This window comes from Hyperolius riggenbachi, chromosome 5 (genome assembly GCF_040937935.1).
Source record: "Hyperolius riggenbachi isolate aHypRig1 chromosome 5, aHypRig1.pri, whole genome shotgun sequence".
NCBI classification, from domain to species: Eukaryota; Metazoa; Chordata; class Amphibia; order Anura; family Hyperoliidae; genus Hyperolius; species Hyperolius riggenbachi.
Window position 1 is genome coordinate 32,316,425 of NC_090650.1, and position 27,805 is coordinate 32,344,229.

Genomic DNA, 27,805 nt, shown 5'->3' on the forward strand with positions numbered 1-27,805 from the left:
CTCCGCTCACCACAACATGGCAGCAGACACACAGTTCCTTCTCCTCTGCCAATCACAACATGGCAGCTTCCGGGCCGGCTTCTGACGTCACAGCCGGAAGTAAGCACATGGGATGTGAAGGTGCTCCCTCCCCGGTCATGCTGCTCCACTTTCTACTGACTGTCCGTCACCCCTGCCGAGCGTCCCTCAGGTACTGTCTGCACTATAAGTCTCAGCATCGCCCTATAAACGGCACTACAAGTCCCAGCATCAACTGCACGGCAACTCCCAGGATTCCCATATAATGCACTGTCTACAACCCCCAGCAACACCTACTCTGCAACTCCCAGCATTGTCATATATTGCATTACAACACCAAGCATCACCTGTACTGCAACTCCAAGCATTGCCATATAATGCACTACAACTCCCAGCATTGCCATATATTCCACTACAACTCCCAGCATCACCTGATCTGCAACTCCCAGCATTCTCTTATATTCCACTACAACCCCAGGCATCACCTGCACTAGAACTCCCAGCATTGCCTGCATTACACCTTCCTGCATATCCCTGTATTGCACTACAACTCCCATCATCATCTTGTATACTGGACTACAACTGACAGCATACCCATATTTTTACTACAACTTCCAGCATCATTCTATATACCCTCTAATGCTTTTCAATATAATTCAGTTTATTGCAGTACAGTACTCTCTGTGATGCTGGGAGCAGAGGCGTATCTCTGTAATATGGTGGCGCCTAACACACACACACACACACACACACACACACACACACACACACACACACACACACACACACACACACACACACACACACACACACACACACACACACACACACACACACACACACACACACACACACACACACACACACACACACACACACACACACACACACACACACGTGCAGGGTGGCTAGGTCAAGGTGAGTCTGGGTAGTGGGTACAGGGTAGCTGGGTAAGGGTGAGTCTGGGTGCAGCTGGGCTGGGCCAAGGTGTGTCTGGGTGCAGGGGGGCTGGGTCAGGGTGCAGGGCGGGTGGGTCATGGTTAGTCAGGGTGCAGGGAGGCTAGGTCAGGGTGAGTCTGGGTGCAGGGGGCTTGGGCAGGTTTAAGGGTGGCTGGGTTAGGGTGCAGGGTGGGTGGGTAGATGAAGGGTGGCTGGGTCTAGGTGCAGGATGGCTGGACGCAGGCTGTGTGCTGTACCTGTATCCCGGTGCATGCCACTCTCCCATCGCTGCTGTTGCTGCGTCGCCGCCGGCGCTATGGTAACAGACCACATTGGCCTCAATTCACTAAGCTTTATCAAACATTTGATAATTTACCTCATGGATTACATCTAATTTTTAATTCTCTAAGGTGTTATATACTTATCGAATGAATTATTGATAAAACGTTTAAAAAAAACTATAACGCCTTAGTGAATTCAAAATTAGATTTTACCCATGAGGTAAATTATCAAACGTTTGATAAAGTGTTTGATAAAGCTTAATGAATTGAGGCCATAGTGAGATGAGATTAGCGTGACAGAGAGGGCGCACGCACTACCCTCCACCCGCTGTAATCTAAATGTAGAAAGTGATGTCACTTCCGCATTTGGCAGGCAGTGGGTAACTCGAGCACCCTCTCTGTCGTGCGGATCTCCTCTCACTAGGTGGTCTGTTACCATGTCGTCAGCGGGGACACCAGTGAAGATGTAGCAGGGAGCACAACCAGGAGGGGAGGCCAACAGCGTTGGAGCGGTGGCTGAGGGCAGCAGCAGGTGGGTTGGGGGGCGCAACCCAGCAGGGGAGGCAGACAGTGGGGGAGCAGTAGCATGGGGGCAGGCATGACGCCCATCGTGCAGTAGCGCCCATGGCACTAGCTATGTCTGTACCCCTCTAGATCCGCCACTGGCTAGGAGTTGTAGTGCAGTATATAGGGTGATGCTGGGAGTTGTAGTGCACTACAACTCAGCATACCCATATATTGCACTACAACGATCAGCATCATTCTGTTTACACACAACGCCATCCAATATTTTATTTATCTTACTGTACAACTCCCAGCTTCGCCTTATATTTTGCATTCTAACTCCCAGCATATTCATATATTGTACTACAATCTCAGCATACCCGTATATTGCACCAGTACAACTCCGAGCATCAAAGTATCATTCTATATATACCAGTGTCACTGTCTACTGCACTCCAACTCCCAGCATCACCCTGTATGCTGCACTACATCTCCTAGCATCACATCCATCCTTAAAGAGTAACTGTCGGGCATAAAATCAAAAATCAATTCTTTATTTTTTATCTGGTAAACAAGTAATAAGGATGCTAGTCAGGCAATCCAAAAGTTAAAATCACTATTACTTTTCTTGTTGATAAATTATCATGCCCCAGTTTACATGACTCTTATTTGGTACACAGAACATTTGGTACACAAAAGAGAAGTTGCAAGGCATGCTGGGTTGTCCTTTTTTGCTTCTCGACTTAACTAATGCAGCCTGATTGGCTGAAGCCTTTTTCCCTCCTGTCTTCCCCTCCCACACCTCTGTTCCTCTCTTGATTGGCCAAAATTTCTCAGGCTGAAACAAAGCACTTTCTGTAGTGAAGGGCGGGCAAATCAGGCAGAGGAGACAAAGGGCGGATATTACATCACAACTGGCTTCAAAATAGCCACAGTAAGTATGGAAACTGTCTAGAATAGGATTCTCTACTTTTCCTTTATAAAATTCACAGGAATCATAAAATGTACAGTGCAGTACATGTGTTATGTAAGTAGAGCAAGTATTTATCTACTTATGTATTTGTTTTTTTTTCCTGAGATAGTATGGCTGACAGCTCCTCTTTAACTACAATCCCAAGCACACTACAACTTCCAGCATCTCCTGTATATTGTCCTACAACTACCAGCATCATCCTATAGACCTGCCAGGTCACCCTTCCCCTTCTGGATCAGCGGGTACTGAGCATGGAGCCTTTCACCATCCCCAGTCATCCACATGGCTCCCTTCTTACTGGAGTGGAGGATAATTCTCGTTCCCTGTCTTGCAGGCACATCAGAGGACTGCATTCTCCGGCACCTGCCCCCCTGCAGTGTCATGCTCGTCTCAGGGATGTGCCCCGCTGGCCCTCCCGCTGGTCTGGTTGGAGCCATAAGCCCATCAATAAGAGCAGGTTGGTGGCCCTCCTGGTGGGCCCTGCCTTTGCCTGTATCGGAGGTCGGGTGGTGTACTGCCAAGTGGAGGTGACCACTCCCCCAGCTGTTGTACCTGTGCAGACCAGACCAGAGCCAGAGTTCAACTGGGCGGAGTTCTGGAAGCTGCTGCGACCGCAGCTGGCGGCCCTGATCGCTGCCGTCATTGTAAGTGACAACTGTTTGGGATACGTTTGGGGATTGTACTGTTTTCCTAATGACCTATTTCTGCAAAAGCTGCACAGACACCCCCACCCCATGCACACTTAGCACAGGAGGACCAACCCCCTGGGCTCATAATAATATAAAGGGGCTCGTATAATTTATCGTAAACTCCAAGAGACTGGGAAAAGTAGTTCACTATATTAGAAGTTCACTAAATCAGAAATGGTCACACTCAATGGTCACACATTAAAGGGGCACTACAGTGAAAAACTGTAAAATTTAAAATATGCACAAACATATACAAATAAGAAGTACACTTTTTCCAGAGTAAAATGAGCCATAAATTACTTTTCTCCTATGTGGCTGTCACTTACAGTAGGCAGTAGAAATCTGACAGAAGTGACAGGTTTTGGAATAGTCCATCTCTTCATAGGGGATTCTCGGCAAGGCTTTTATTCTTTATAACGATATTCCCGAAAAAGGATTTAAACAATGATGCTGGCCAGCTTCCCTGCTCGCTACACAGTTTTTTGGCAGTTGGACAGAGCAACTGCCATTCTCTAAGTGCTTTTGAAAATAAATATATCCCTGAGAATCCCCTATAAAGAGATGGACTAGTCCGAAACCTATCGCTTCTGGCATTTCACTGCCTATCCATTGTTCCTGGAAAAGAGGCCTTGAAGAACCTCTGACCTGGTCATAAATAGTTTTAAAATAGTTTTATTACTGCTGCTGTGACAAAGTCACTGCACGCAGCACTATAATCTCCTCTCCCCCCACCAATGCTCCCTGTGGCCCCGTTTGGCAACAATTATGAGCAGGGAGGAAGTGACAGTACTTCCTCCCCGCTCTGCATTCAACTCTGCCCCCTCCACCTGTCGCTTTAGTTCCGTATATGCTTAATTACACATGGCAGCATGGCGCAGGGGAGCTGCTCGCTGTGTGCGCTTGTGATAATTGAGATAGGATATGTTTCTGACCTCAATTATCACAAGCCCGCACACAGCGCAGCTCCCCTGCATGCTGTGTGTAATTAAACATATATGGAAGTAAAGCGGCAGGTGGAGGGGGCGGAGTTATAGGCGCACAGTGGGGAGGAAGAATTGTCACTTCTTCCCCGCTCATAGTCGACGTTCTGCCTCAGTCGAAGACTTTAACTGGGAAGAATTGGGTCCGCAGGGGGTACTGGGGGGGGGGGGGGGGGGATGGTGCTGTAAATTAATCTCAGCACCATCAGTATAACAGTGTTACAAATGTAGAGGGGATTGGGGAACCATCAGGGGTACTTTAATGATTTTACTAGCTCACATTTGCATGCATTTTTCACATGCAGAAAAACAATTGACAGCAATTCAGCACTGTCAGACAACGTGTGTAGAAACCTGATAGACAAGTGGGGATCCAACCTTAAGAACGATTTTTAATATATACGATTGGAAATTATCATTTGGGACCACTAATTCCTAAAATTCCTAACCAATGGGATCTATTTCATTTATCTGATCGGATTGGTTAGGAGATTTTTTTCCTATTAGTTGTCCTAATCATTTTGTTCATAGAAAGTATTGTTTGTAAACAATCGTTTAGCAGATTGTATGGTTAGTGGCCACCATAATACTTCCAAGTCTTGTGATTGGCCTTAAAATTGTGCGGTATTCTGGCTTCTGTGGTACAAAACTGATTCTCTGATTGGTCCAGTACTTCCAAGTCTTGTGATTGGACTAAAATTTGCGAGTGTTGGGGATGCGGCATTCCACCGATTTGCACATTTCGATTTCCGCCGTAAAAAGCTAATTTCTGATGGGAATTTGGAACCTCATCCCTACTTGACAGCAATACAATGTAGCGTTTCCTCTGCACCATCCCCTCTAAGCTATCTGATGCAGTTCTGATGAGTGTTGTGTTTCCCCAGCTGGCGTTCGGTGCTGCGCTGTTAAACATTCAGATCCCGCTGATCCTGGGGGAGTTGGTGAATGTGGTGTCGCGCTACACGCGGGAGCACGCCGGGGATTACCTGCGGGACGTGCGTGGCCCCGCCCTCAAGCTGCTGGCGCTGTACGCTGCTCAGGTGAGGATAACTAGGATCCGATCTCTGGGTAATCTCACATCCAAACCTCAGAGGAGTGAGGGAAGCCACACAACAGTTCTGCAATGTTTAAAGGGAATCTGAAGTGAAAATAAACCTATGAGACAAAGAAGTGTATGTGTAGTACAGCTAAGAAATAGAACATTAGTAGCACAGATAGGAGTCTCATCTTCTTTCAAGTAAGGAAGAGTTAAAGTGGATCCGAGGTGAACTTTTTCACATTGCATATTTGTGTTCCTTTCCTATTGTTTATAGCAGGGCTGTGGAGTCTGTACAAGAATCCACCGACTCCGACTCCTCAGTTTAGGATTCCTCCGACTCCCGACTCCTCTAATTTGCATATTACAATCTTGTTGATTGAAAGTATGTAACATGAAATTCGTCTCTTAACTGCCAACGCTTAGGAATTTTAAAAGACAACTGAAGTGAGAAGGATATGGAAACATACATATGCCATATTTATTCCATTTAGGCTTCTTGCACACAGGGACGTTACAGGCGCACGTTAGTGCAGCCTGTAACACTCCCCCAACGCACAGCAATGTAACACAAGTGGGCTGTTCACACTGCCCACGTTGCGTTACATTGTAACGCAGCAAAGTGCTGCATGCTGTGCGTTATGCGCGGTTAGACTGCTTGCACATGCTCAGTCATGTTGGGGAGGAGGGGAGAGCGGCCGGGCACATGGCTAATTAATATTCACTGCACTCAGTGACGTGCAGTGTTTACTTCCTGGAGTGGCCGCTCTGTGTGGCGATTGGCTGGGCGGGACTACGTGATGCCGCATGCGTCCAAGAGTACGCATCACGGACGCCAGAGTGAGCTGCACAATGCGTCTCACTCCGACGTCCACACCAGAGAGCACCAGGCATTGCGTTAGGGGCACGTTAGGTGCCCTATAACGTCCCCTAAACGCAACGTCCTGGTGTGTCACTAGCCTTAGTCATAGACTAAAACTAGTCCTTGGTAAGAGTACTTGTAAAAGGTAAAGACCAGAACAAAGAACATCTATCAGGTCCTAGGCAATGTAACTGTGGGTACATGTAAGAGTGATGTGCAGATACTCTGCAGGAGAATGAGGAGATTCTTCCTCTATTACACATCTGAACATGGATCAGGCCCTAGGCAATGTAATTGTGGGTACATGTAAGCGTGATGTGCAGGTACTCTGCAGGGGAATAAGGAGATTCTTCCTCTATTACACATTCTTCATGCACAATCTGAACCAGGTTTATGGGTGATAGACAACACCTCTCTGTTCAATGTGCACAACATTCTCAGTAGATTCCCTGCAGCTCTGTGGGGAGTGCATATGTAGAGTATAGTACTACTGTGTAACAAAGTAAACCTGAGACAGATGTAATTAAAGTTTTATACATACCTGGGACTTCCTCCAGCCCCCTTCCGGCTAATCAGTCCTTCGCTGTCCTCCTCTGCTACCTGGATCTTCTGCTATGAGTCCAGGTACTTGAGCCAGTCTGACGTGCTGCGCATGCACACACTCTGCCGCTGGGAGCGTACTACATCTGCGCAACACTATTGCGCAGGTGCAGAACGCTCCTGGCTGTGGAAGCGGCATGCAGCCATACAGCTGACTGGCTGAATTACCAGGACTCCTAGCAGAAGATCCAGGTGGTGGAGGTGGACAGTGAGGGACTGATTAGCCTGAAGGGGGCTGGAAGAAGCCCCAGGTATGTATAAAACTTTTCTTTTCATCCTTCTCAGGTACCCTTTAATTCGTAGTCACCAAACCAAATTTTAACAACATATCAAATTATTAGATTTCATGAGAAAAGAGAGTGCGTACATTTGCATAAATCAGAATCAATGCAGAATTATTTCCATCTCATTGACCATCTCTACTAGTGACACGGCTACACATCAGGCTTTATACTTACAGCATAGATGTTATTTAGTATATATAAGAGATTCCTGTGTACACATCATATATAGTAACAATTAGATGTGCATATCTGACTTTAAAAATACGGGGATTGCTTTATTGAAGCAGCACAAGTAACTAATTTTGATTGGTTTATTTCATTTTTGTGGACTAAGCACAGCTATTACTGTATATATAAATTATTTATGATGACTATTATCTGACAAATAGAACATTTTATCATATTTTCTATTTTAATTACAGTTTAAATTCATTAGGAGTCGGTGCATTTTTTCCCGACTCCGACACCAGGCACCCAAAATTACTCCGACTCCACGACTCAGACTCCACAGCCCTGGTGTATAGGGCATTCCTCAAGCCAAATACTTTTTGTTTTAATACTCTAATTCCCTATAAACTAAACAAGCCATGCCCACAGGTTTTCAGAGAGCCAAGGCACTTTCAGACAGTAGCAAGGGCTCATGGGAGCTCAGTCTGGACAGGAGGAGGGGGAGGAATAACTAGCCAGAGATTTCAGAGGGAGGGAGGGAGGAGGAGGGGGGATTAGGTTTTTTTGCTCAAGATGCAGATAAGCCTGCCTCTGTGTAATGTGTACAAACAACATGGCTGCTGTCATTGTATCACAGGAAGAAATAATCATTTTCTATTAAAGCTGTTTGATGTAAACTATCTAAACTTTAGATAAGATATATAGACAAGTTACTTGTTATAGTTAGTTTTTCATCTTGGATCCGCTTTAAGAAACTTCACTTGTTATCTATGCAAAAGAGCTTCTCTGAGCTCTCTGACTAATTTAGTCAGAGAGCAAAGCTATTTTCTGAAGCACTTATCTCAACCTGTCTCTCACTGTTTTTTGTTTGTTCATATTTTTTCTTCCGGGAAGTTCAAAGGTTCATTAGCTCTGCTCTGTTTCATGATTTAAAATACAGAGTATAATTTGTAAACTGCAAATATTAGAGAATGATGCAATATTATAGAAAAACAGCTATATACCTAAAAACACAAACATGAGACTCTTTTCTTTGCTACTTAAAGCGGTATAAAACCCTGACATAATATTGAATAAAAACATGTTTTCCTACTTTTTATATGACATACGGTTATCAGTGGATTCCCTGCAGCTCTGTGGGGAGTGCTTTTGTGCATAAGTATTATTATTCATTTAGAAATTATATGTTCCCAAAGTAAAAAAAAATTCTGAGAGCTGACTGCATTTTATTTATAACTGCTTTATACCAGGGCTGTGGCGTCGGTACAAAAATCTTCCGACTCCTCAGTTTATGAAACCACGACTCCGACTCCAACTCCTGGTACCCAAAATAGCTCAGACTCCTCGACTCCGACTTCTTAGTCTAATACTTAACAGGGCTGTGGATTTTGTACAAAAAACATCCGACTCCTCAGTTTATAAAATCAATGACTCCGGGTGTCCAAAATAACTCTGACTCCTCTACTCCAACTCCGACTCCACTGCCCTGCTTTATTCATGTAACCGAACGTAAGCAGAAATGCTTTCTGATTGTCTAACTTTGAGCAGCTGAGCCTGCAGTATCAGAGAAGTGTTTATTTACATTCCTCACTTGATACAATTAAATACAAGATAACATTATCTCCACTTCGGATGCGTCCAGCTTTGCTGGCAGGGAACTTCTAAGTCCTGTATGTAATGCTGGGAATACACAGCTCGATTCTGAGCCATTTAGATGGCTTGATAGAAAATTTCCAACATGTCCGATCTCCCGCCCGATCGTTTCCGCGCTCGATTCGGCATGGAGGACAATGTAAAAAGATATGAGAATCGCCTGCTGAATCGAGTACGGAAAACCATCGGGCACGGAATAGAGCTGTAAAATTGAGCCGTGTATGCCCAGCATTACCCTTTCAATGCTGTTCTACCTTGATACCTTGCTGTGCCTTGATACAGCACTCTGGGAACAGCCTATTCGTTCAGAAATTTCTTTGTGTCTTACTATCTTGCTTGAGGGTGTCAATGATGGCCTTCTGGACAGCAGTCAGGTCGGCAGTCTTACCCGTGATTGCGGGTTTGAGTAATGAACCAGGCTGGGAGTTTTTAAAAGCCTCGGAAATCTTTTGCAGGTGTTTAGAGTTAATTAGTTGATTCAGAGGATTAGGTTAATAGCTCGTTTAGAGAACCTTTTCATGATATGCTAACTTTTTGATAGGAATTTTGAGTTTTCAGGAGCTGTATGCCAAAATCATCAATATTAAAACAATAAAAGGCCTGAACTGCTTCAGTTGTGTGTAATAAATCTAAAATATATGAAAGTCTAATGTTTATCAGTACATTACAGAAAATAATGAACTTTATCAGAATATGCTAATTTTTTTTTAGAAGGACCTGTATATGGGAGTCTCTTTATAACGTGAAAGCTCTGCAGTGGTTGGGTGTGAGTTTTGCAACTTTTTCAGAGATCTCTATTGTGTGTATTATAGTGGAGGTTATAATTTACTGCGCCTTGTGTTTATGCTCCTCCTCCAGGGATTACTGACCAGTGGTTACATCGTCCTGCTGTCGCAGGTGGGAGAGCGAGTGGCCGCTAATATGAGGAAGTCATTGTTCAAGTCTCTGCTGCGGTGAGTGCGTTGCATTGCCAGATCGCCATTCTCTCTACGCTTTCTATCATCACACAATATGCCCCTCCCTGTTCCTCTCTGCCACAGGCAGGACATGGCCTTCTTCGATACACAGAAAACGGGCCTGCTGGTAAACAGACTCACCTCTGATGTCCAGGAGTTCAAGTCAGCTTTCAAACAAGTCATTTCTCAGGTAAGTGGGCTGCAAATTACTGGGGTGTCTATGGCTGTTGGTCACTGGACAAACATACCTATGACTCGGCAACCGGGAGATTTGAGCGCAGGGCAAAGCCGATAAACGGCTCACCCTGCTCCTGCACAAGTCCCGTGTATTACTATTCCCCCTCCAGGCCGCCATGTATAGTGGGGGAAAGACGTAATTCGGCTTCCAGCTATTGCTGGAAGCCAAATTACAGTGTTTCTGTAGTAATTTGTGCTGCTTCTTTAGACGGTGCCCAAGTTACTTACTGAGCACAGCTATAGCCGTAATTCCCATTATGGCTTATGGTGGCGCCGGCTGCACCCAAATCTCCTGCACTGTTTTTACAGCACTCGCCTGTGTAAACCTCTCGCATGCACCGGCTGCATGTGTGCGAATGTCCCGTACCCTCTGGCTGCATGTGCAAACATCTCACTTGCTCTGGCTGTGTGTGCAAATGGCTTGCATCAGCCCTCGGGCTGTGTGTGCAAACGGCCTGCATCAGCCCTCGGGCTGTGTGTGCAAATGGCTTGCATCAGCCCTCGGGCTGTGTGTGCAAATGGCCTGCATCAGCCCTCGGGCTGTGTGTGCGCGCACATCACTCCCTTGCAGTGGTATTCTGATGAGGTGTGCTAATATGCAGTGACTGGTTCACACAGTGTTGATGATTTGCAGGATATATAGTCAGATGTCTGTCCTTGTGATTTCTGTGGCCATAGTGTCATGTTCCTCTTATAACTGGTTCTCTTGGTGCCCGCAGGGTCTCAGGAACAGCACACAGACTCTCGGCTGCTTCATCTCCCTCTACTACATTTCCCCCAAGCTGACCGGCCTGCTGGTGGTAGTCATGCCCATGCTGGTGGGCGCTGGAGCCATCATTGGCTCACTTCTTCGCAAACTGTCCCGCCGTGCCCAGGAACAGGTATACGTATACTCCGCCTCCTGCGTCTTGTGATAGTGGAACTGTATTGTGCTGTCAGGAGACTGGCTATATGGAATCGGTGTGCCGCCTTGTATGTCTCATAATCTGAAATTAGTTGTCCTGCTAGCCCTGGCTGCATTCTATGTAAAAGGCTAAGGGCTAGAACGCACTAGGAATTGCAGCAGCACTTTTTAAACCGCGCCAGTGCTGTGTGCAGCTATTCCTAGGTAAGGTTTCCAGTGCTTCCGATTAGTGTTTTTTTTTCAATAAACTTCATTATACTTACCAGGCTTTCGGATGTCACTATAGCCCCGCTCCCTATTGGAAGAGGTCATAGGTGCTTCTCTTGGACCAATCAGAGAAGCGCTTGTGACCTCTTCAGCTAGGGGGCGGGGCTACGGGCAGAAGCTGGACATCGGGACACCCGGTAAGTATAAATAACTTTATATAAAATTCAAATCGCTTGCACCCCAAAACGTTGAAAAATCAAATTTTTTTTAAAGGGAACCTTAACTGAACGGGGGGTAAAGAGTTTCACTTACCTGGGGCTATTAACAGCCCCCTGCAGCAGTCCTGTGCCCTCGGCGCCGTGTGGAATGCGGCAACGCGTATTTTTGTACGCGTTGCGGTCCGCAATCGCGTTAATTGCATTGGTGAATGCGTCCAATAATACGCATGGCGGCCGGCGACTGGTGAGTCGTCAAAAACGAAACTAAGTGACAGCGGGGGACCAGAGGATTCCAGAGCGGCGCCGAGGGCACAGGACTGCTGCAGGGGGCTGGTAATAGCCCCAGGTAAGTGAAACTCTTTACCCCCGTTCAGTTAAGGTTCCCTTTAAAGCGATTTTGCAGCGCTTCTATACATAGCATTGAACACAAACACACTCAGAATGCTTTATGCCCTGCGATTAACCCTAATCACAATGGCACTAGTGGGTTCCCCTCCATTTAAACACATTGGCAAAACGTTTTTTTGGAATTGTAGGTGATGCAAAAACTCCCTAGCGGGTCCCAGCCCTAACTTTGTAGCAGTTCCTTTGTGGCTTATGAGCCTCTTCCTAGAGATAAGGAATGGAATGCTAATAACGCTGGTTTGCACGCAAATGCAATGCTAATTGTAAGCAGTTTGAAATTGGGCTAATCAAATGCACTTTTTTGCTGATTCTGATTGGCTTAGTTTTAATCTGCATACTATTTGCATTTAATCTGCACACAAGCCAGAATTATCATCTCATTGCCGGGCCTTATGCAGACTGTCCAATGGGGTGGAGGAATGTACACAGAACTTATTTTGGTAATTCTTCTGGAAACACATAGGCGCGGCCTTCTGCAATATTGCTGGTTGCTCACATTTTGCATGCACAATATCAGGTGATTTGTTTTTAGCCCCTCCCCCAGCACACATACATCATATGACTTCTTTCCTCCAACCAGCTTGCTCGGGCCACTGGAGTAGCAGACGAGGCCTTGGGGAATGTCAGGACTGTGAGAGCCTTCGCCATGGAGGACAGAGAACTGGAGTGAGTGATTTATATTTGGTCTGATGCTTTACAACTTAACATTTTAAAGGACACCTGAAGTGAGATAGATATGGAGGCTGCCATATTTCCTTTTTAACCCATTAGCAGCTTCAGTAGAGTTATCTGGTTTGATATAAGTGCACTGCTTTTGGCCTCAGTCAGCAGAACTTGTGCTGTAAAATCTTGAATGCTTTGATCTCTCTTTACTAGCAGAAAATATAGAAACTAAAAGCAGAAGTCCTCTGTTATTGTCTCACACCGCCCCCTAGTGACCAGTGGCCATAAATACACATTACAGCAGTACTAATTAGAAACAGGGAAATGTAAGAAATACAAAAAAAGTGCTAAAATAAATTAGCCTGGAGCACTAGCAAGCCTATAAATAAATTGGCTGCTAAAGGATTAAACAATACCAGTTGCCTGGCAGCCCTGCTGATTTCTTTGGCTGTTGGAATCGCACACCTGAAACAAGCATACAGCCAATCCAGACAAACTTCAGCCAGAAACATCTGATCTGTATGCTTGTTTAGGGTCTATAGATAAATGTAATGCACCATTGCATGCTGATTGGTCCGCATGACAGATTGCGCCTACAGGAAAATCTGTATGCCCTCTGAACGTGTACGCAAATGACGTCTGATGTAACGTGCGTCTGACCCCTCAGTCACGTCCACATTTTCAGACAGGAAGTGCATCACGCGATTCTGTCTATTATTATTATTATTTAGTATTTATATAGCGCCGACATATTACGCAGCGCTGTACAGTGTGTGTGTATATATATATATATATATATATATATATATATATATATATATATATAAATATATATAGCTTGTCACTAACTGTCCCTCAAAGGAGCTCACAATCTAATCCCTACCATTGCCATATGTCTATATAATGAAGTGTAAGTACTGTAGTCTAGGGCCAATTTTAGAGGGAGCCAATTAACTTATCTGTATGTTTTTGGAATGTGGGAGGAAACCGGAGTGTCTGGAGGAAACCCACACAGACACGGAGAGAACATACAAACTCTTTGCAGATAGTGCCCTGGCTGGGATTCGAACCAGGGACCCAGCGCTGCAAGGCGAGAGAGCTAACCACTACGCCGCCTAGAAAGATTGCTGCGGTACCATTGACTCCAACGCAATCGTGGACTGTGTGGTCCCGTCGGCAACACATTTCCCTCGCACCGGCCTTCTCATTGAGGTTAATAGCCGCTGCAGAAGGGCAGAGCGACGCAATGTTTTAATGTGAAAGGAGCTTAGAAGAAAAGAAATATGGTAACCTCCATATCTCTCTCACTTCAAGTGTCCTTTTAAAGTAAACCTAGTGTGGCCAGTTTAACTTACCTAGGATTTCTTTTAGCACCCGCTGTCGTTGCGGTTTGATCCATTCAGCAGCTGTCCCCTCTGAATGCTGCATGCACGGCCGTGGCCTAGAACGTTGTGTACTTTCTTATTTCATAAGAATTACAACTGCGCAGGCGCTGAGCACTACTAAAGAACGATCGAGGAATTGCACGGCCATGGCTGCGCAGTGTCTTGCGACTGGCTCAGTCCGCCAGCTTTCGCAGTGGCATAGCTGCTGAAGGGATCGGACCAGAATGACAGCGAGGGGGGCTGAAGGAATACAGGGGGCTGGAAGAAGCCCCAGGTACAGCAAGTTAAACTGCGCCACACCGTGTTACTCTTTCCTGCTGCGCCCATGCTGCAAGGACCATGGAAGTCTATGGCACACTTCAGGCAATGCAACGCAGTCTCCACTTTGCTGCAATGCCAATGCAAAGACTGCAGGGCATTACCGCATGATCCGTGCATGCTGCACAGATTACGCAGTAACTAAAGTCAATGGACAACCGGTAAGTGTGCATGACAGAAGCGCGGTGTGACATGGTGCACATGCATGGACTGACAGGAATCCTAAATAAGTACTTCCTGCACAGCAGTGAGTACGTCACTTGCAGGGGGCGGAGCTATTTTTATTTATTTTATTTATTTATTTGTTGTATTTATAAAGCGCCAACATATTACGCAGCGCTGGACATTAATTTAGGTTACAGACAATATTTAGGGGTGACAAACAGCAATATGACAATACAGGAATACAAGAAAACCAGATCACACAGCACAGTATGAGTACAAGGTAATGCTTAGTCAGTCATGCGTATGACCCCGTGACCACTTCCTAGCGAAGGGTCACATGATGGCTTTAGGCCAGGGTCACATTGTGCAGTGCCTTGCCACCACATCGACTGGTTAGATAACTGCGTAAAAAAGCAGGTGAACAGGCATTATTAATAGAGCGTACATTCCGGTGTATGATGTGTGAATGGAGGTGTATTGTTATATTTACAGGTCATACTCCATGGAGGTGCAGCGGTCAGCTCAGGTGAATGAGGTTCTGGGGATCGGGATCGCCGTGTTCCAGGGAGTGTCCAACATCGCTCTGAACTGTAAGTGCTGCTCTGCTGCCCCACACACATTGCTAGTGATCGCCTTATTTCTAGAACTGTATTCTAAACATGATTTTTTTTTTATTATTTTTATTATTGTGGTACATCATATAAGTAAAACCCAAAACTGAGATACAGTGTATATTCAAATATAAACCTAATTGAGTATAAGCATAAATCTCCATTCCTGCCTGAAAATACAAGTAAAAACAGTTGACCATAATCGTAGATTTTATGCTCTCTCCCCCCCCCCCCTCCTCCCCCACCACCATTACAACCTTTAGAGAGTTGCTGACATGTGCTCCTCATGCAGTTCCTCTGTGCTCTGCTCCTGTACATTCCTCATATGGTTCCTCTGTGTTCTGCTCCTGTACATTCCTCATACGGTTCCTCTGTGTTCTGCTCCTGTACATTCCTCATATGGTTCCCCTGTGTTCTGCTCCTGTACATTCCTCATATGGTTCCCCTGTGTTCTGCTCCTGTACATTCCTCATATGGTTCCCCTGTGTTTTGCTCCTGTACATTCCTTATATGGTTCCCCTGTGTTCTGATCCTGTACATTCCACATACGGTCCCTCTGTGTTCTGATCCTGTACATTCCTCATACAGTTCCCCTGTGTTCTGCTCCTGTACATTCCTCATACGGTTCCTCTGTGTTCTGCTCCTGTACATTCCTCATATGGTTCCCTTGTGTTCTGCTCCTGTACATTCCTCATACGGTTCCTCTGTGTTCTGCTCCTGTACATTCCTCTTACGGTTCCTCTTTGTTCTGCTCATGTACATTCCTCATATGGTTCCCCTGTGTTCTGCTCCTGTACATTCCTCATACAGTTCCTCTGTGTCCTGCTCCTGTACATTCCTCATACGGTTCCTCTGTGTTCTGCTCCTGTACATTCCTCATACGGTTCCTCTGTGTTCTGCTCCTGTACATTCCTCATACGGTTCCTCTGTGTTCTGCTCCTGTACATTCCTCTTACGGTTCCTCATTGTTCTGCTCATGTACATTCCTCATATGGTTCCCCTGTGTTCTGCTCCTGTACATTCCTCATATGGTTCCCCTGTGTTCTGCTCCTGTACATTCCTCATACGGTTCCTCTGTGTCCTGCTCCTGTACATTCCTCATACGGTTCCTCTGTGTTCTGCTCCTGTACATTCCTCATACGGTTCCTCTGTGTTCTGCTCCTGTACATTCCTCATATGGTTCCCCTGTGTTCTGCTCGAGTACGTTCCTCATACGGTTCCCCTGTGTTCTGCTCCTGTACGTTCCTCATATGGTTCTTCTTTGTTTTCTTTGAAGGTATCGTTCTGGGTACCATCTTTGCTGGTGGCTCCCTAATGGCAGGAAATGAGCTATCCGCTGGTGATCTCATGTCCTTCCTGGTGGCATCACAGACAGTTCAGAGGTCAGTTTCCATGATGGGGCATGCTTTGTGTACTGTCCAGATTACTTTTCCTCCAGTGATTGTCTTTTTGCTCTTCCTCAGGTCTATGGCCAACATGTCGGTGCTGTTTGGCCAGGTGAGTCATGTGCTCAGTGAGTGTCCAGGGTAATACTCTTGTCTGGTGGCTGTATATATGGAAATTATTGGGACTACTGTAGTAAGCTAGATACACACTTTGAACTTTTGTCAACCAAAATGATCTTATGTGATCCTTTTAGGCCAATAGATTTTAGTGATGACTGCTATTAAAACACACTATTCAGTTTCCTGGCAAAGTAGCATGTACTGCCCTATAAAAAGGGGAGGAGCAGAGCCAAAAGAGCGGCACCACTGTCGTGGCAAATCACCACGGGGAGGCCAGCAACATCAAAGCACTTTTCCCTCAGTTTTTTACCCAACATGTTGAACAACCGTTTTCACGGATGAAAACTTGAAGTGTGTCCATCGCTTTAGTTGTCTTGATGGGCACAGATCAGCTGTAATACACATAAAAAATTTCATCAACAGGGCGTCTGAATTCCCGGTGATATGATGTACAAAAACGCTGTTTAAAGTTTACCTGTGGTTGACAGACCAGCACTCAGCTTAGGTAGACCTTGAGAGTTCAGCAGTTAGATATCTTTGCCCCGGTCAGGTGTCCTTTAAAGGGAATCTGAAGCGCAAAATAAAACCAGATACTCGCCTGAGGAGAGGGAAGGCTCTGGGTCCTTAAGAACCTTCCTATTCCTCTCACAGCCCCCTCGTTCCAGTGCAGGCTTCTCCATTCAAATCTCACACCATGGGAGGCTTCCTGAATCTTCGGGAGCCCGAGTGTTCCCAAAGATGGACGGCTTCACACTGCGCATGTGTGAGAGAACATGCTCGCGCATGTGCGGTACGGAGCAGCCAGTCTTCTGGAGCAATCGGGCTCCTGAAGACTTCCGAAGCCTTGGGCAGTGGCAGAGAGCATTCTCTGGGAAGACAGTGCTGGAACGTGGGGACCAGGAGAGGAATGGGAAGTCTTTTATAGCAATGTTCCCCAACCCTGTCCTCAAGGCCCACCAACAGTACATCCGTAGAAGAGGTGAGGAGGCGTCCGATATGTGTGCACAGTTAGGATGTGTTCTATACACTTAGATGTAGTAGATACAGTATTCTCAAGGGTTAGTAGTAGATGGTCCTACCTTAACCTTCCTGGCGGTAACCCCGAACGTACGGGGTAAGCCGCGCAGGAGGTTTTCTCAGGCCCTGCTGGGCCGATTTGCGCAATTTATTTATTTTTTTGCTGCACGCAGCTAGCACTTTGCTAGCTGCGTGAGCACAAGGATCGCCGCCGCCCGCGCTGATTCGCCGCTATCCGCCGGGCCGCAGAGCCCCCCCTAGACCCCGTGCGCTGCCTGGCCTATCAGCGCCAGGCAGCGCTGAGGGGTGGATCGGGACTCCCTTAGACGTCACGACATCCATGACGTTGGTGACGTCATCCCGCCATGGCGACGGGGAAATCCCGTTCTTTGAACGGGATTTCCTGATCGCCGGAGGCGATCGAAGAGGGTAGGGGGAGCCCTAGGCTCGCCACATGATTTTAAAAAAAATGCTGCGCTGCCCCCTGGCGGTTTTTAAGACTGCCAGGAGGGTTAAAGAAGTAATCCATCCGTAATGGTTTTAAAATTAGGTACTTTATTTGGCACTTAACTGACAACGCGTTTCGCGGAAAACCCGCTTCCTCAGGTGAATGCTGTGCCTGTACAGGTGCCCAGGATAGCTGTTCTCTTCTATAGGCACAGCATTCGATCTGAGGAAGCGGGTTTTCCGCGAAATGCGTTGTAAGTTAAGTGCCAAATAAAGTACCTAATTTTAAAACCATTACAGATGGACTACTTCTTTAAGGTAGGACCATCTACTAATAACCCTTGAGAATACTATATCTAAGTGTATAGAACACATCCTAACTGTGCACACATATTGGACGCCTCTTCTACGGACGTTTTACCCCAAAATTGGGGTTACCATTGTGTTAAATGGATCTTTTTAAAGGAACTGCGACCACCAGTTGACAAGGCCGAGTGGGGACGGTACTCCCCCTCACGTGATTTCAGTGGTTGCTTATCTTGCAACCTACTGGACCGGGAGAGGAGCCAGGACGACGCCGGGGGACCTCCCGACCTACGGTGGGCTGCAGAAAGCCCCAGGTAAGTACCAATTTAGTTTATTGTTAGAGGTCAGGGTCCCTTTAAGGACCATCTTGGCTGAGAAACTAGCGTGTTTGCTGGTGCCCCGAAAACCCCCAAAATTGTTTGCAAAACTTGTCTGCTCCATCAGAAACTAAAACTGTTTTTCCTGTAGACATTCACTATTATGGACATAATGAAGAGGTGGACTTTGCCCAGTAGGCTCTTGTATTGTATGTGACCTTTTGTAAGGTGCAGCCTGTTATGACAGATATAAAGACTGGGTTCCTCCATAGCAAGCATGGGTTCTCTGCTGAGGGAAGTAGTTTGTATTAACCCTCTATGGTTGTGTCCGGCAGGTGGTGCGTGGCCTCAGCGCAGGAGGGCGTGTCTTCGAGTTCATGTGCCTGGAACCAGAGATCCCCCTGAGGGGAGGGACCAAACTTCCAATGCTGAGAGGTGAAATCCGCTTTAGGAACGTCTGTTTCAGGTGAGAACAGACAATACGGCTTCCTGGATTATTCACTACTAATTCACGCCAGTTTTGTTAGTTCTAACTCCTCCCCAGCCCACCAAAAAATCATAAGATGCAGCTAATGATTCCTAGAACTCCTTTTCCACAGTTACCCAACTCGGCCTGGCCAGGAAGTTCTGCACGACTTTAACCTTCGTATTCCTCCTGGCAAGACGGTGGCCATTGTGGGACAATCAGGAGGAGGTGAGGAAATTCATATTTGCCTTAAAGAGAACTTTAAAATGGAACTTCAGCCTAAACAAACATACTGTCATCAAGTTACATTAGTTATGTTAATTAGAATAGATAGGTAATATAATCTCTTACCCACCCTTTTTTAAAAGATCAGGCAAATGTTTGTGACTCATGGGGGCTGCCATCTTTGTCATGGGGGCAGCCATCTTTTTGGTTGAAAGGAGGTGACAAGGAGCAGGAGACACAGTTACAACTGCCCTGTGTCCTGATTACCCCTCCCAGCTGCACACGCTAGGCTTCAAATGTCAAATTCAAAATGTAAAAAAAAAATTGCGCCAAAACAGCATAACAAAAACAACATCATCAGAAATCCCATCATGCTTTGCACAGCATCAGGGGGAAAAAGCCCGGGCAGTTTTCTTCTGTGCAGCTAAAAATGAGGCTTGTATAAGAGAAACAAAGTTCTGATGCTGTGAAACTGTTAAAGAAACACCAAGCCTTTTCAGTGCTGCTGAGTCGATTTTTAGTCCGGAGGTTCACTTTAACCCAGGATTGAACTACATCCCAGTAAGTAGCAGATCCCCCTCCCCTTTCCCACAAGCAATCTTTGCCTTTTCTCTAATAGATCCTCACAGCTTTTATAGTGGATACAGCACAATTGGGGGTCCATGAGAAAGGGACATAAGCTAACACAATAGACTGAGATTTATAACACGTATAAAAGCGATTGAAAAAAAGAGGAGGTAGTGGAGGAAAATCGTTAGTTTATACTAACACTAATTATACAATGATCATTGTATAATTACACATGGGTTATGAGCCAATTATCTCTGGTTACAGCTACTACTCCGTTTTATTACCTGATGAAGCAGGTAAACCTGCGTTGCGTTTTTGGAGTACTGTGAATAAATTGTTGTTTATTATAAAGCAACTACTTTTGGTGTCTGCTTGGAGGAGGTAAGTCCTCCACTACCTCCTTTCAAACTGTTTTTTTTTATCGATTTTGTACTACTTTGGCACCTCTGTTACACATCTCAATCTATTGTCTAGTCCACCCTCAGTGGAGGGGTATTGCCTCATCTTTTTGATCTACAGAGAGTGACTTCTTAAACCTGAATGGGGTTGGGTCTAACCTCCCCACCTGCCCTTACAGTGGTTGCCTTTGTGGTAACCCTGGTTTGTGAGTATAACTATATACCTGTATCCTGGTATCATGACTTACCACACTATATTGGGCTCTTGGTGTCCTTTTTTTCTTTTTTGTTTTCTACAAGCTAACACAGATACCCTGATCCTCTGTCACTCTTCAAAGAGCAAAGGGAGTAAGAGGCGCCCAGGAGTGTATAAAGTTAAGTAAGCAAACACCTAAAATAAAAAAAAGGTGGCTTACCTCAATAACGTCATTTATATACACAATGATTTTTATTATACACTGGCAACGCATTTTGGTGGATCTCTGCCCACTTCTTCAGGCCAAAATAAAGTAACAGAAGGTATTTTAAGTCAAATATAGAGCGCCTGCTTTAAAGAGCTTGGAATAATTACATTTTATTGTCCTGATTTAGGGAAATCCACAGTTGCAGCATTGGTTGAACGGTTTTATGAGCCCAAGCAGGGAGTGGTGGAGCTGGATGGAGTGGACATTCACACTCTGGACCCATCGTGGCTGAGAGGAGAAGTCATTGGATTCATCAACCAGGTATGTCACGCCCAGGGTAGTCTGGAGGACAGTGCCCTTTTTATCAGTGATATTACGTGGTGAGGATGCTGCTGCCCTGTAATGGGACGCAGAGTTCACATCTATACATCAGTGATATCAGGTGGTGAGGATGCTGCTGCCCTGTAATGGGATGTAGAGTTCATGTCTATACATCAGTGATATCAGGTGGTGAGGATGCTGCTGCCCTGTACTGCAATGCTGAACTGCTTACATAACATTTGTGCCCAGAGGAACATGCCATGAATAGACCAGTTCTTTCATCAACCAGGTATTTCGCACCCAGGGTAGCCTGGAGGACAGTGCCCTTTTTATCAGTGATATTACGTGGTGAGGATGCTGCTGCCCTGTAATGGGATGCAGAGTTCACATCTATACAACAGTGATATCAGGTGGTGAGGATGCTGCTGCCCTGTAATGGGACGCAGAGTTCACATCTATTTATCAGTGATATCAGGTGGTGAGGATGCTGCTGCTGCCCTGTAATGGGATGCAGAGTTCACATCTATACAACAGTGATATCAGGTGGTGAGGATGCTGCTGCCTGTAATGGGATGCAGAGTTCATGTCTATACATCAGTGATATCAGGTGGTGAGGATGCTGCTGCCCTGTACTGCAATGCTGAACTGCTTACATAACATTTGTGCCCAGAGGAACATGCCATGAATAGACCGGTTCTCTTTACTTCTCAGGAGCCTGTCCTGTTTGGCACAAGCGTCATGGAGAATATTCGGTTCGGGAGGCCGGATGCCACCGATTCTGAGGTCTTTGAAGCTGCAAAACTGGCAAATGCTGATGACTTTATACAGAGTTTTCCAGAAGGCTACCACACAATATTGGGTAAGTCTTGGGCAATTGCTCTATCCATATTTTGCTGGCATCTCTTTTCTCTCTTTGATTTCCTCGAAGATTCTGCTCTGCATCTGATGTAAAATCCAGACCAGAGCTTTCCTCCTTTGATGTCCATTAAAGAGATACTGAATTAAAGATACTGAAGCGGAAAAAAAAATGATACAATGAATTGGTTGTGTAGTACGGATAATTACTAGAACATTAGTAACAAAGAAAATATTCTCATATTTTTATTTTCAATTATTTAGTTTTTTTTATAACATCATTCTTTAAAGAGCAACTGTCAGGCTGCAGAAGCTAATTTAAACCTCTATTCTCCTGTGTTAAACAGTTTAGAAGGAAGCCAAAAAGCCATTAGTGAAGATAAAAATCTCAGTTACCTTTGATGTGGGCTTATCAGAAAAGCTGTTAGACCTAAGAGGACGCAAGCCGCATACTATACTGCAAAGCATTCTGGGGCCCTCCCCTCGGCTGCTAATGAGACGTTACAGCAGCTTGTAATCAGTCCAGCGCGTAGCACTGATAAATCTCCGGGCAGAGTACACTGCAGGAGTCAGCTATTGTTCCTAGGCACATGGCTCATTAATATTCACTGCACACTGTGTTATTCAGTACGAGCTTATCTGTGATCAGGAAGCAGGCAGGACATGACGACACATTTGACAGAAAAACATGGAACCTGCCATGAGCTGTCAGGAGCATCAATCTCTGCATATACTATATAAAAATTCTGTGAAGTACAAACGTGGACAGTGAAATGCATATGTAATGTAAGTACAGCCAATCTTTAGCTACTGATATATGTGTTTATTTTCTCTGAGACCTTATACCTAACAGCTCCTCTTTAATATTTGCAGTTTACACACTACTCAGCATTGTAAATGATTTTCCAGGGCAAGCCAGTGAACCTTTGACCTGTCATCTGCAGAAAAACAAACGATACAGTGCCAGATACTTGAGATAATAAGCTTCTAAGCTTCAGAAGACAGAGCTCTCTGCAACTTTGAAAGTCCTAGAGCTCAGTGGTTCTTTTGCATAGATAACTGGAGTTTCTTAACTCTTCCTGTACTGGAAACAATATTAGACTTATGTCTCTGCTCCTAGTGTTTTATTTCTTAGCTGTACTACACATACAAATAATTATATCATAATTTTTTTCCCGCTTCAGTGTCTCTTTAACTGCCACAGGCACTGGTGAAGCCTACTAGTATTTGTATTTGGGAGGATTTGGCAGTTTACTGGTAGTGCAGAGATGGAGCAGAGAGGAGTCTAGCCGGAGCCACCAGCCTGGAACATATGATTTTAAAGCATGAACAGTCCCCAGATAGAATGTGGCTACATGTATGTGTAGTATAGGCAAGCAGGACATTTTGAGTGCTGCCATAGGCATCATTGAAAATAAATGACTATGGGGAGAAATCGGGGCTCTCGAGGCACCCCGATAAATATATTGTGCCAGGTCTGCCTGCAATGCAAAATATGACTACTAATAGCGGGTGCTTGGCCATTATGTATTGCGAGTGACCCTGGCGCAAGATATTTATCAGGATCAGGAGCCCAGAAATCCCCTCATATCCGTTATTTCAATGGGTGCCGATGTTGGCGTCAGAAAATTTGCAGGGTAGTTTTTCTGGTGGATATGTGGGGGCAGCTAAGACTAACCATGGGCATGAGGGGGTTATTACAGTTAGCTGGGGGAGGGGGGGAGGGGCATTGGCCGTGGAGGGAGGTTAGGCATCGGTAGAGGGAGGGGTTAGTTATTTCCGGGTGCCCTTTTTTTAAATGCACATATATACTCGAGTATAAGTCTACAAATTTAGGTCTGATTCACTTCATAAAAGTATAGAGGTCGACTTCTACACGAGTCACTGGCAACACTGAGCACACAGAGTAATATGTGTACTAATAGTGACATTCCCATTTGCAGCAATTTCCCCAGTGGTAAGTGATACTTTGAGGAAAGGAAATGCCAAGATAACACAGGTCTGAAGGTCCTGGCCACAACAATTAACAAGGAGAGGGGCGGGGGGAAATACTGGGCTGCATAAAAGAGAGTGAATAATTCCAGCCCCTGGGGGCTTGGAGGATGTATTGGCTGCAATTAAGGGAAAGGAGGGGTTAATGGCTGCAATACTTCATGCAGTACAGTCATTGACCCCTCCTGAGCCCCAAGTGCAGCCATTAACTTTGCTAGGTAGACTAAGGCCTCTTTTCCAAGCAGTTACCAGGTAGCAGTGAGCAGTTGTGAGAGTTTGAGAGGCATTTCACTGCCTATCAACAGTCCGTAGAAAAGAGGCCTTATACTTAAGTCAAGTAAACATTCCAGCTTAAGAGGGTTGAATATTGGAGTTGACTTATACACGAGGTCGACCTGTATTCGAGTATATACATTATTGTAAGGGTGTAGGCAGACTTATTAGTCTTTGTTCTCGGTAGATTGTTACTATTCAGGGAAAGGCTTCAGGAAACGTGCCCATTAAGCGCTGCTGTTTGCCTGGCTATATTCACGTTTGACGTGTCTGGTTCCTCTTCTGGCAGGTGAGCGCGGTGTGACCCTCTCAGGAGGTCAGAAACAAAGGGTGGCCATTGCCCGCGCTCTTCTGAAAGACCCTCGCATCTTAATTCTGGACGAGGCCACCAGCGCTCTGGATGCCGAGTCTGAGAGGACGGTACAGCTAGCATTGGACCGCGCTGCCTCTGGGCGCACTGTGCTGGTCATCGCCCACCGGCTCAGCACTATCGCAGACGCTGACGTCATTGTGGTCCTTTCCAAAGGCCAAGTGGTTGAGGTGAGTGACAGCAGTACGAGTGTTTGTAGAAAGAGTTTTTTCGTTTTTGTATTTTTATTTTTTTAAGCATAAAAAGCTCTGTTAACTTAGGCTGGCAAAGGGTGCTAGCAATTCAAAGTCACTATTATGTGGTTAATTAATCCGCTGACAAGTGCTAGACTGTGTGAACCAGCAGAGGGAGCTCTACAATGCCTCCACATTAGGAGATGGATTGTAATCCAATGCCTCTTGTAGGGATGGTCAAAAAGATGCAGATTTTCAGCAAATTTATGGAGCTTTAAAGAGACTCTATGTATAAAAAAAAAAAATTAAAAACCCTCTGCAGTATACTTGCCTCTGGAGGGGGAAGCCTCAGGGTCCCAATGAGGCTTCCCCATCCTCTGTAGCCAGGGGGAATCCAGTACTGGCTCCCTCCAAACATCTTCAACAAGGCTTGACAATTTATGTGCTTGCGCGTAAATATTTACCTACCGCGATCCAGCGCAGGTACAGTAGCGGCTTTTCGTTCGGCTAAGGCAGAAATAGCCACGCCCCATCGTATACACGCTACTGCGCAGGCGTGAGTCCTTTACACCTGCAGAGCAGATACGATGGCTCTGCTATTTCCACCTTAGCCCAAGCAAAGAGCCGCGCCTGCGCTGGATTGCGGTAGGTAAATCTTTACCTTGCCGCTGTTCGGGGGTTGCTGCGCTGCATTGCCGGGACACAGGAGGATGGGGGAAGCCTCGTTAGGATCCAGAGGCTTCCGCCTCCCAAGCAAAGTATCCCCCAGAGAGGAAAGCAGACCAGATAAATGCAGCAATAGAACAAATTAACATGAACTCTTTATTTGCATCTAATTCAACGCTGTGTTCTATGTTGGCACTTTATACATGCAAGAAATAATCCTATCTAATAAACCCCTGTGTTGCTGCGTCCTCCTCCTGCTGTGTTTTGTGCAGAGATCACTGATCCATTCCCATCAGTCTCTGCACCAGAGGAGCTCACACTCTAATGTCCTCACCACAGTCACACAATATTATTATTATACATTTATATAGCTCTGACATATTCCACAGCACAGTACAGAGATCACAGAAGAACACACACACCGATATGAAAACCTCATGCGGAAAAAGCCCCACTTGGGTAATTCACAAATGATCCAGGAACTACAGGTAGCTATCAGTCAAAATTTCTGTTCTTCTTTTTACTTAAACCACAGCTGAAGTGAGAGGTATATGGAGACTCGCATGTATTTCCTTTTAAGCAATACTAGTTGCCTGGCTGTCCTGCTTATCCTCTGCCTCTAATACTTTTAGCCATAGACCCTGAACAAACATGCAGATCAGGTGCTCTGACTGACGTCTGGCTGGATTAGCTGCATCCATGTTTCAGATGTGTGATCCAGATACTACTGATGCCTGAGAGATCAGCAGAACTACCACACAACTGGTATTGTTTAAAAGGAAATAAATATGGCAGACTCCATATCCCTCTCACTTCAGGTTCCCTTTTAAAGGGAGAACTGCAGCCTTTGTTTGTCTTGTAATGTTAGTCTGCAGGTCTTGGGGTAGGTATGTGGATTTGGAAAGATCTCGTGGACTAGTGAGACTTGCTAGTGTGACCTCAGCATTAGTGCTACTCCACCCCAGATCTGTAGCAGCCTATAGCAGAGGTGCAGACATGTCACGTGCTGCAGAAGTCAGGATAGATGCAGATTGGAGTGGAATTATCAGGAAGTGGCTGTGCAGCTGCCAGAAACAGATCTGCTGTAGGGTGTCTTCAGTAATTCCACATATAACAGAAATGTCTTTTCTCTTCTCAGAGCGGAACTCACCGTGATTTGCTGCGAATGGGCGGCCTGTACGCCGAGCTGATTCGCAGACAGAGTCAGGAATCCCAGTGACACCATCCCATCTGGATCACTGCAATAAATGGGGAAATGACTACTTACAAGACACAGAACATTTATATTGCAAACTGGACCAGATCCTGTGAATCCTGGCTGGAAGAGTTTGGATGATGTCACTTCCTCCTCCTGAGTGGCGATACATCATCACACCCTTCTTGCTGTTGGCAGGAGGTGAAGAAGAAGAAAGGGGTTCATTACACTTTCCTCTCTTGCCCAGAGGAGAGATCCGTTCCTAGTTTACACACTGACCGCACATGCACTGATGGTTATCATTGCTGGACCCATGATGATATGCAGTGACTCTGTAACCAATGACATTGCACTTTACTGTCTGATCACCTCAGGATGGATGTCCTTGGTGTGAATGTGATGACTGAGGTAGTATTACGGTGGCCATATACTTATTGGGTTTGTTTTTTTCCAGTCTCTTCTCTCTCTGCTGGCTGGCTAACTTTCTCTACACTCCCGGGTGCCTGTGTGACAGAATAAATACTAGAGGCTTCTAGTGGTCATGTGACATACATGCCACAGTGGCCTCTATAGATAAGACATGGAACATATATGTTGCACTATTCTCTAGAACACACTCTATAGGCAGTAGCAGTGTTAGGGACTCCTGGACTCTTACTGAATTAGTGCTGGCTTACTGAACAGGAAGAGCTGAGATTCAAACCCTGGTCTCCTGTGTCAGAGGCAGAGCCCTTAAGGTGGCCACACACCATACAATTTTTTAAATATCTGTTCAATTTAAGAATTGCAATCAATTTTTCTGACTGATTGTAACATTTCAAAAATATGATGAATGTACCACACACCTATGTTCAATTTTTCCCTCAATTATGATAAAAATGATTGGAAACTCTAACAAAATTGCTAGGGTGTGTATATTAATAAATTGACAATCCAACACACACCATACAATCTTTAGAAAGATTGAAGAAAAATATCTGGCAGTCCGGATCGATTAAAATCGAAGAAAACGGGAAATCCGATCGGATTTTTCAGTCGAATGAAAAAAAAGCTTTCGATTTTTTCGGGAGATACGATCGTTTTTATCGAATTACTGTAAAATCGGATCATTTTATTGTATCGTGTGTGGCCACCTTTAGAGACTGAAGTGTGAAAAAATACCTGTTTTTGTTTCAGAATCCTGTTCAGCAGTAATAGCAAAGATGATTTGCCGCATCCTTGCGGCCGTACAAGGGCTTTATCCCCCCGA

The 27,805-nt window shown here is 45.4% G+C and overlaps 2 protein-coding genes across 4 annotated transcripts in view; one reads left to right on the plus strand and one right to left on the minus strand.

The window, feature by feature from the left end:
• Positions 1-3,877, minus strand: part of LOC137518091 (autophagy-related protein 9A-like) — a 51,130-nt gene extending 47,253 nt beyond the window's left edge. Inside the window, exon 1 of one of the 2 annotated variants that reach the window (XM_068235404.1) lies at positions 3,731-3,877. The gene's annotated coding sequence lies outside the window, so the exon portion shown is untranslated. Of the gene's footprint in view, positions 1-10; positions 90-3,730 lie in introns of those variants that run through there. The other variant, XM_068235403.1, reaches the window with a different exon arrangement.
• LOC137518093 (mitochondrial potassium channel ATP-binding subunit-like) lies at positions 44-26,623 on the plus strand. Of its 2 annotated transcripts, XM_068235406.1 has the most exons (16): positions 44-190; positions 3,050-3,359; positions 5,269-5,424; positions 9,846-9,940; positions 10,028-10,133; positions 10,900-11,061; positions 12,495-12,580; positions 14,938-15,035; positions 16,333-16,438; positions 16,520-16,553; positions 18,984-19,114; positions 19,248-19,342; positions 20,899-21,032; positions 21,744-21,891; positions 24,442-24,692; positions 26,500-26,623. In XM_068235406.1, the coding sequence occupies exons 1-16, from the start codon at positions 60-62 to the stop codon at positions 26,578-26,580; spliced, it is 2,124 nt and encodes a 707-aa protein (XP_068091507.1). In that variant the 5' UTR covers positions 44-59; the 3' UTR covers positions 26,581-26,623. The 2 variants fall into 2 exon arrangements, with proteins under 2 accessions (XP_068091507.1, XP_068091508.1); XM_068235407.1 differs by lacking the exon at positions 5,269-5,424.
• Positions 26,624-27,805: the final 1,182 nt, after the last annotated feature.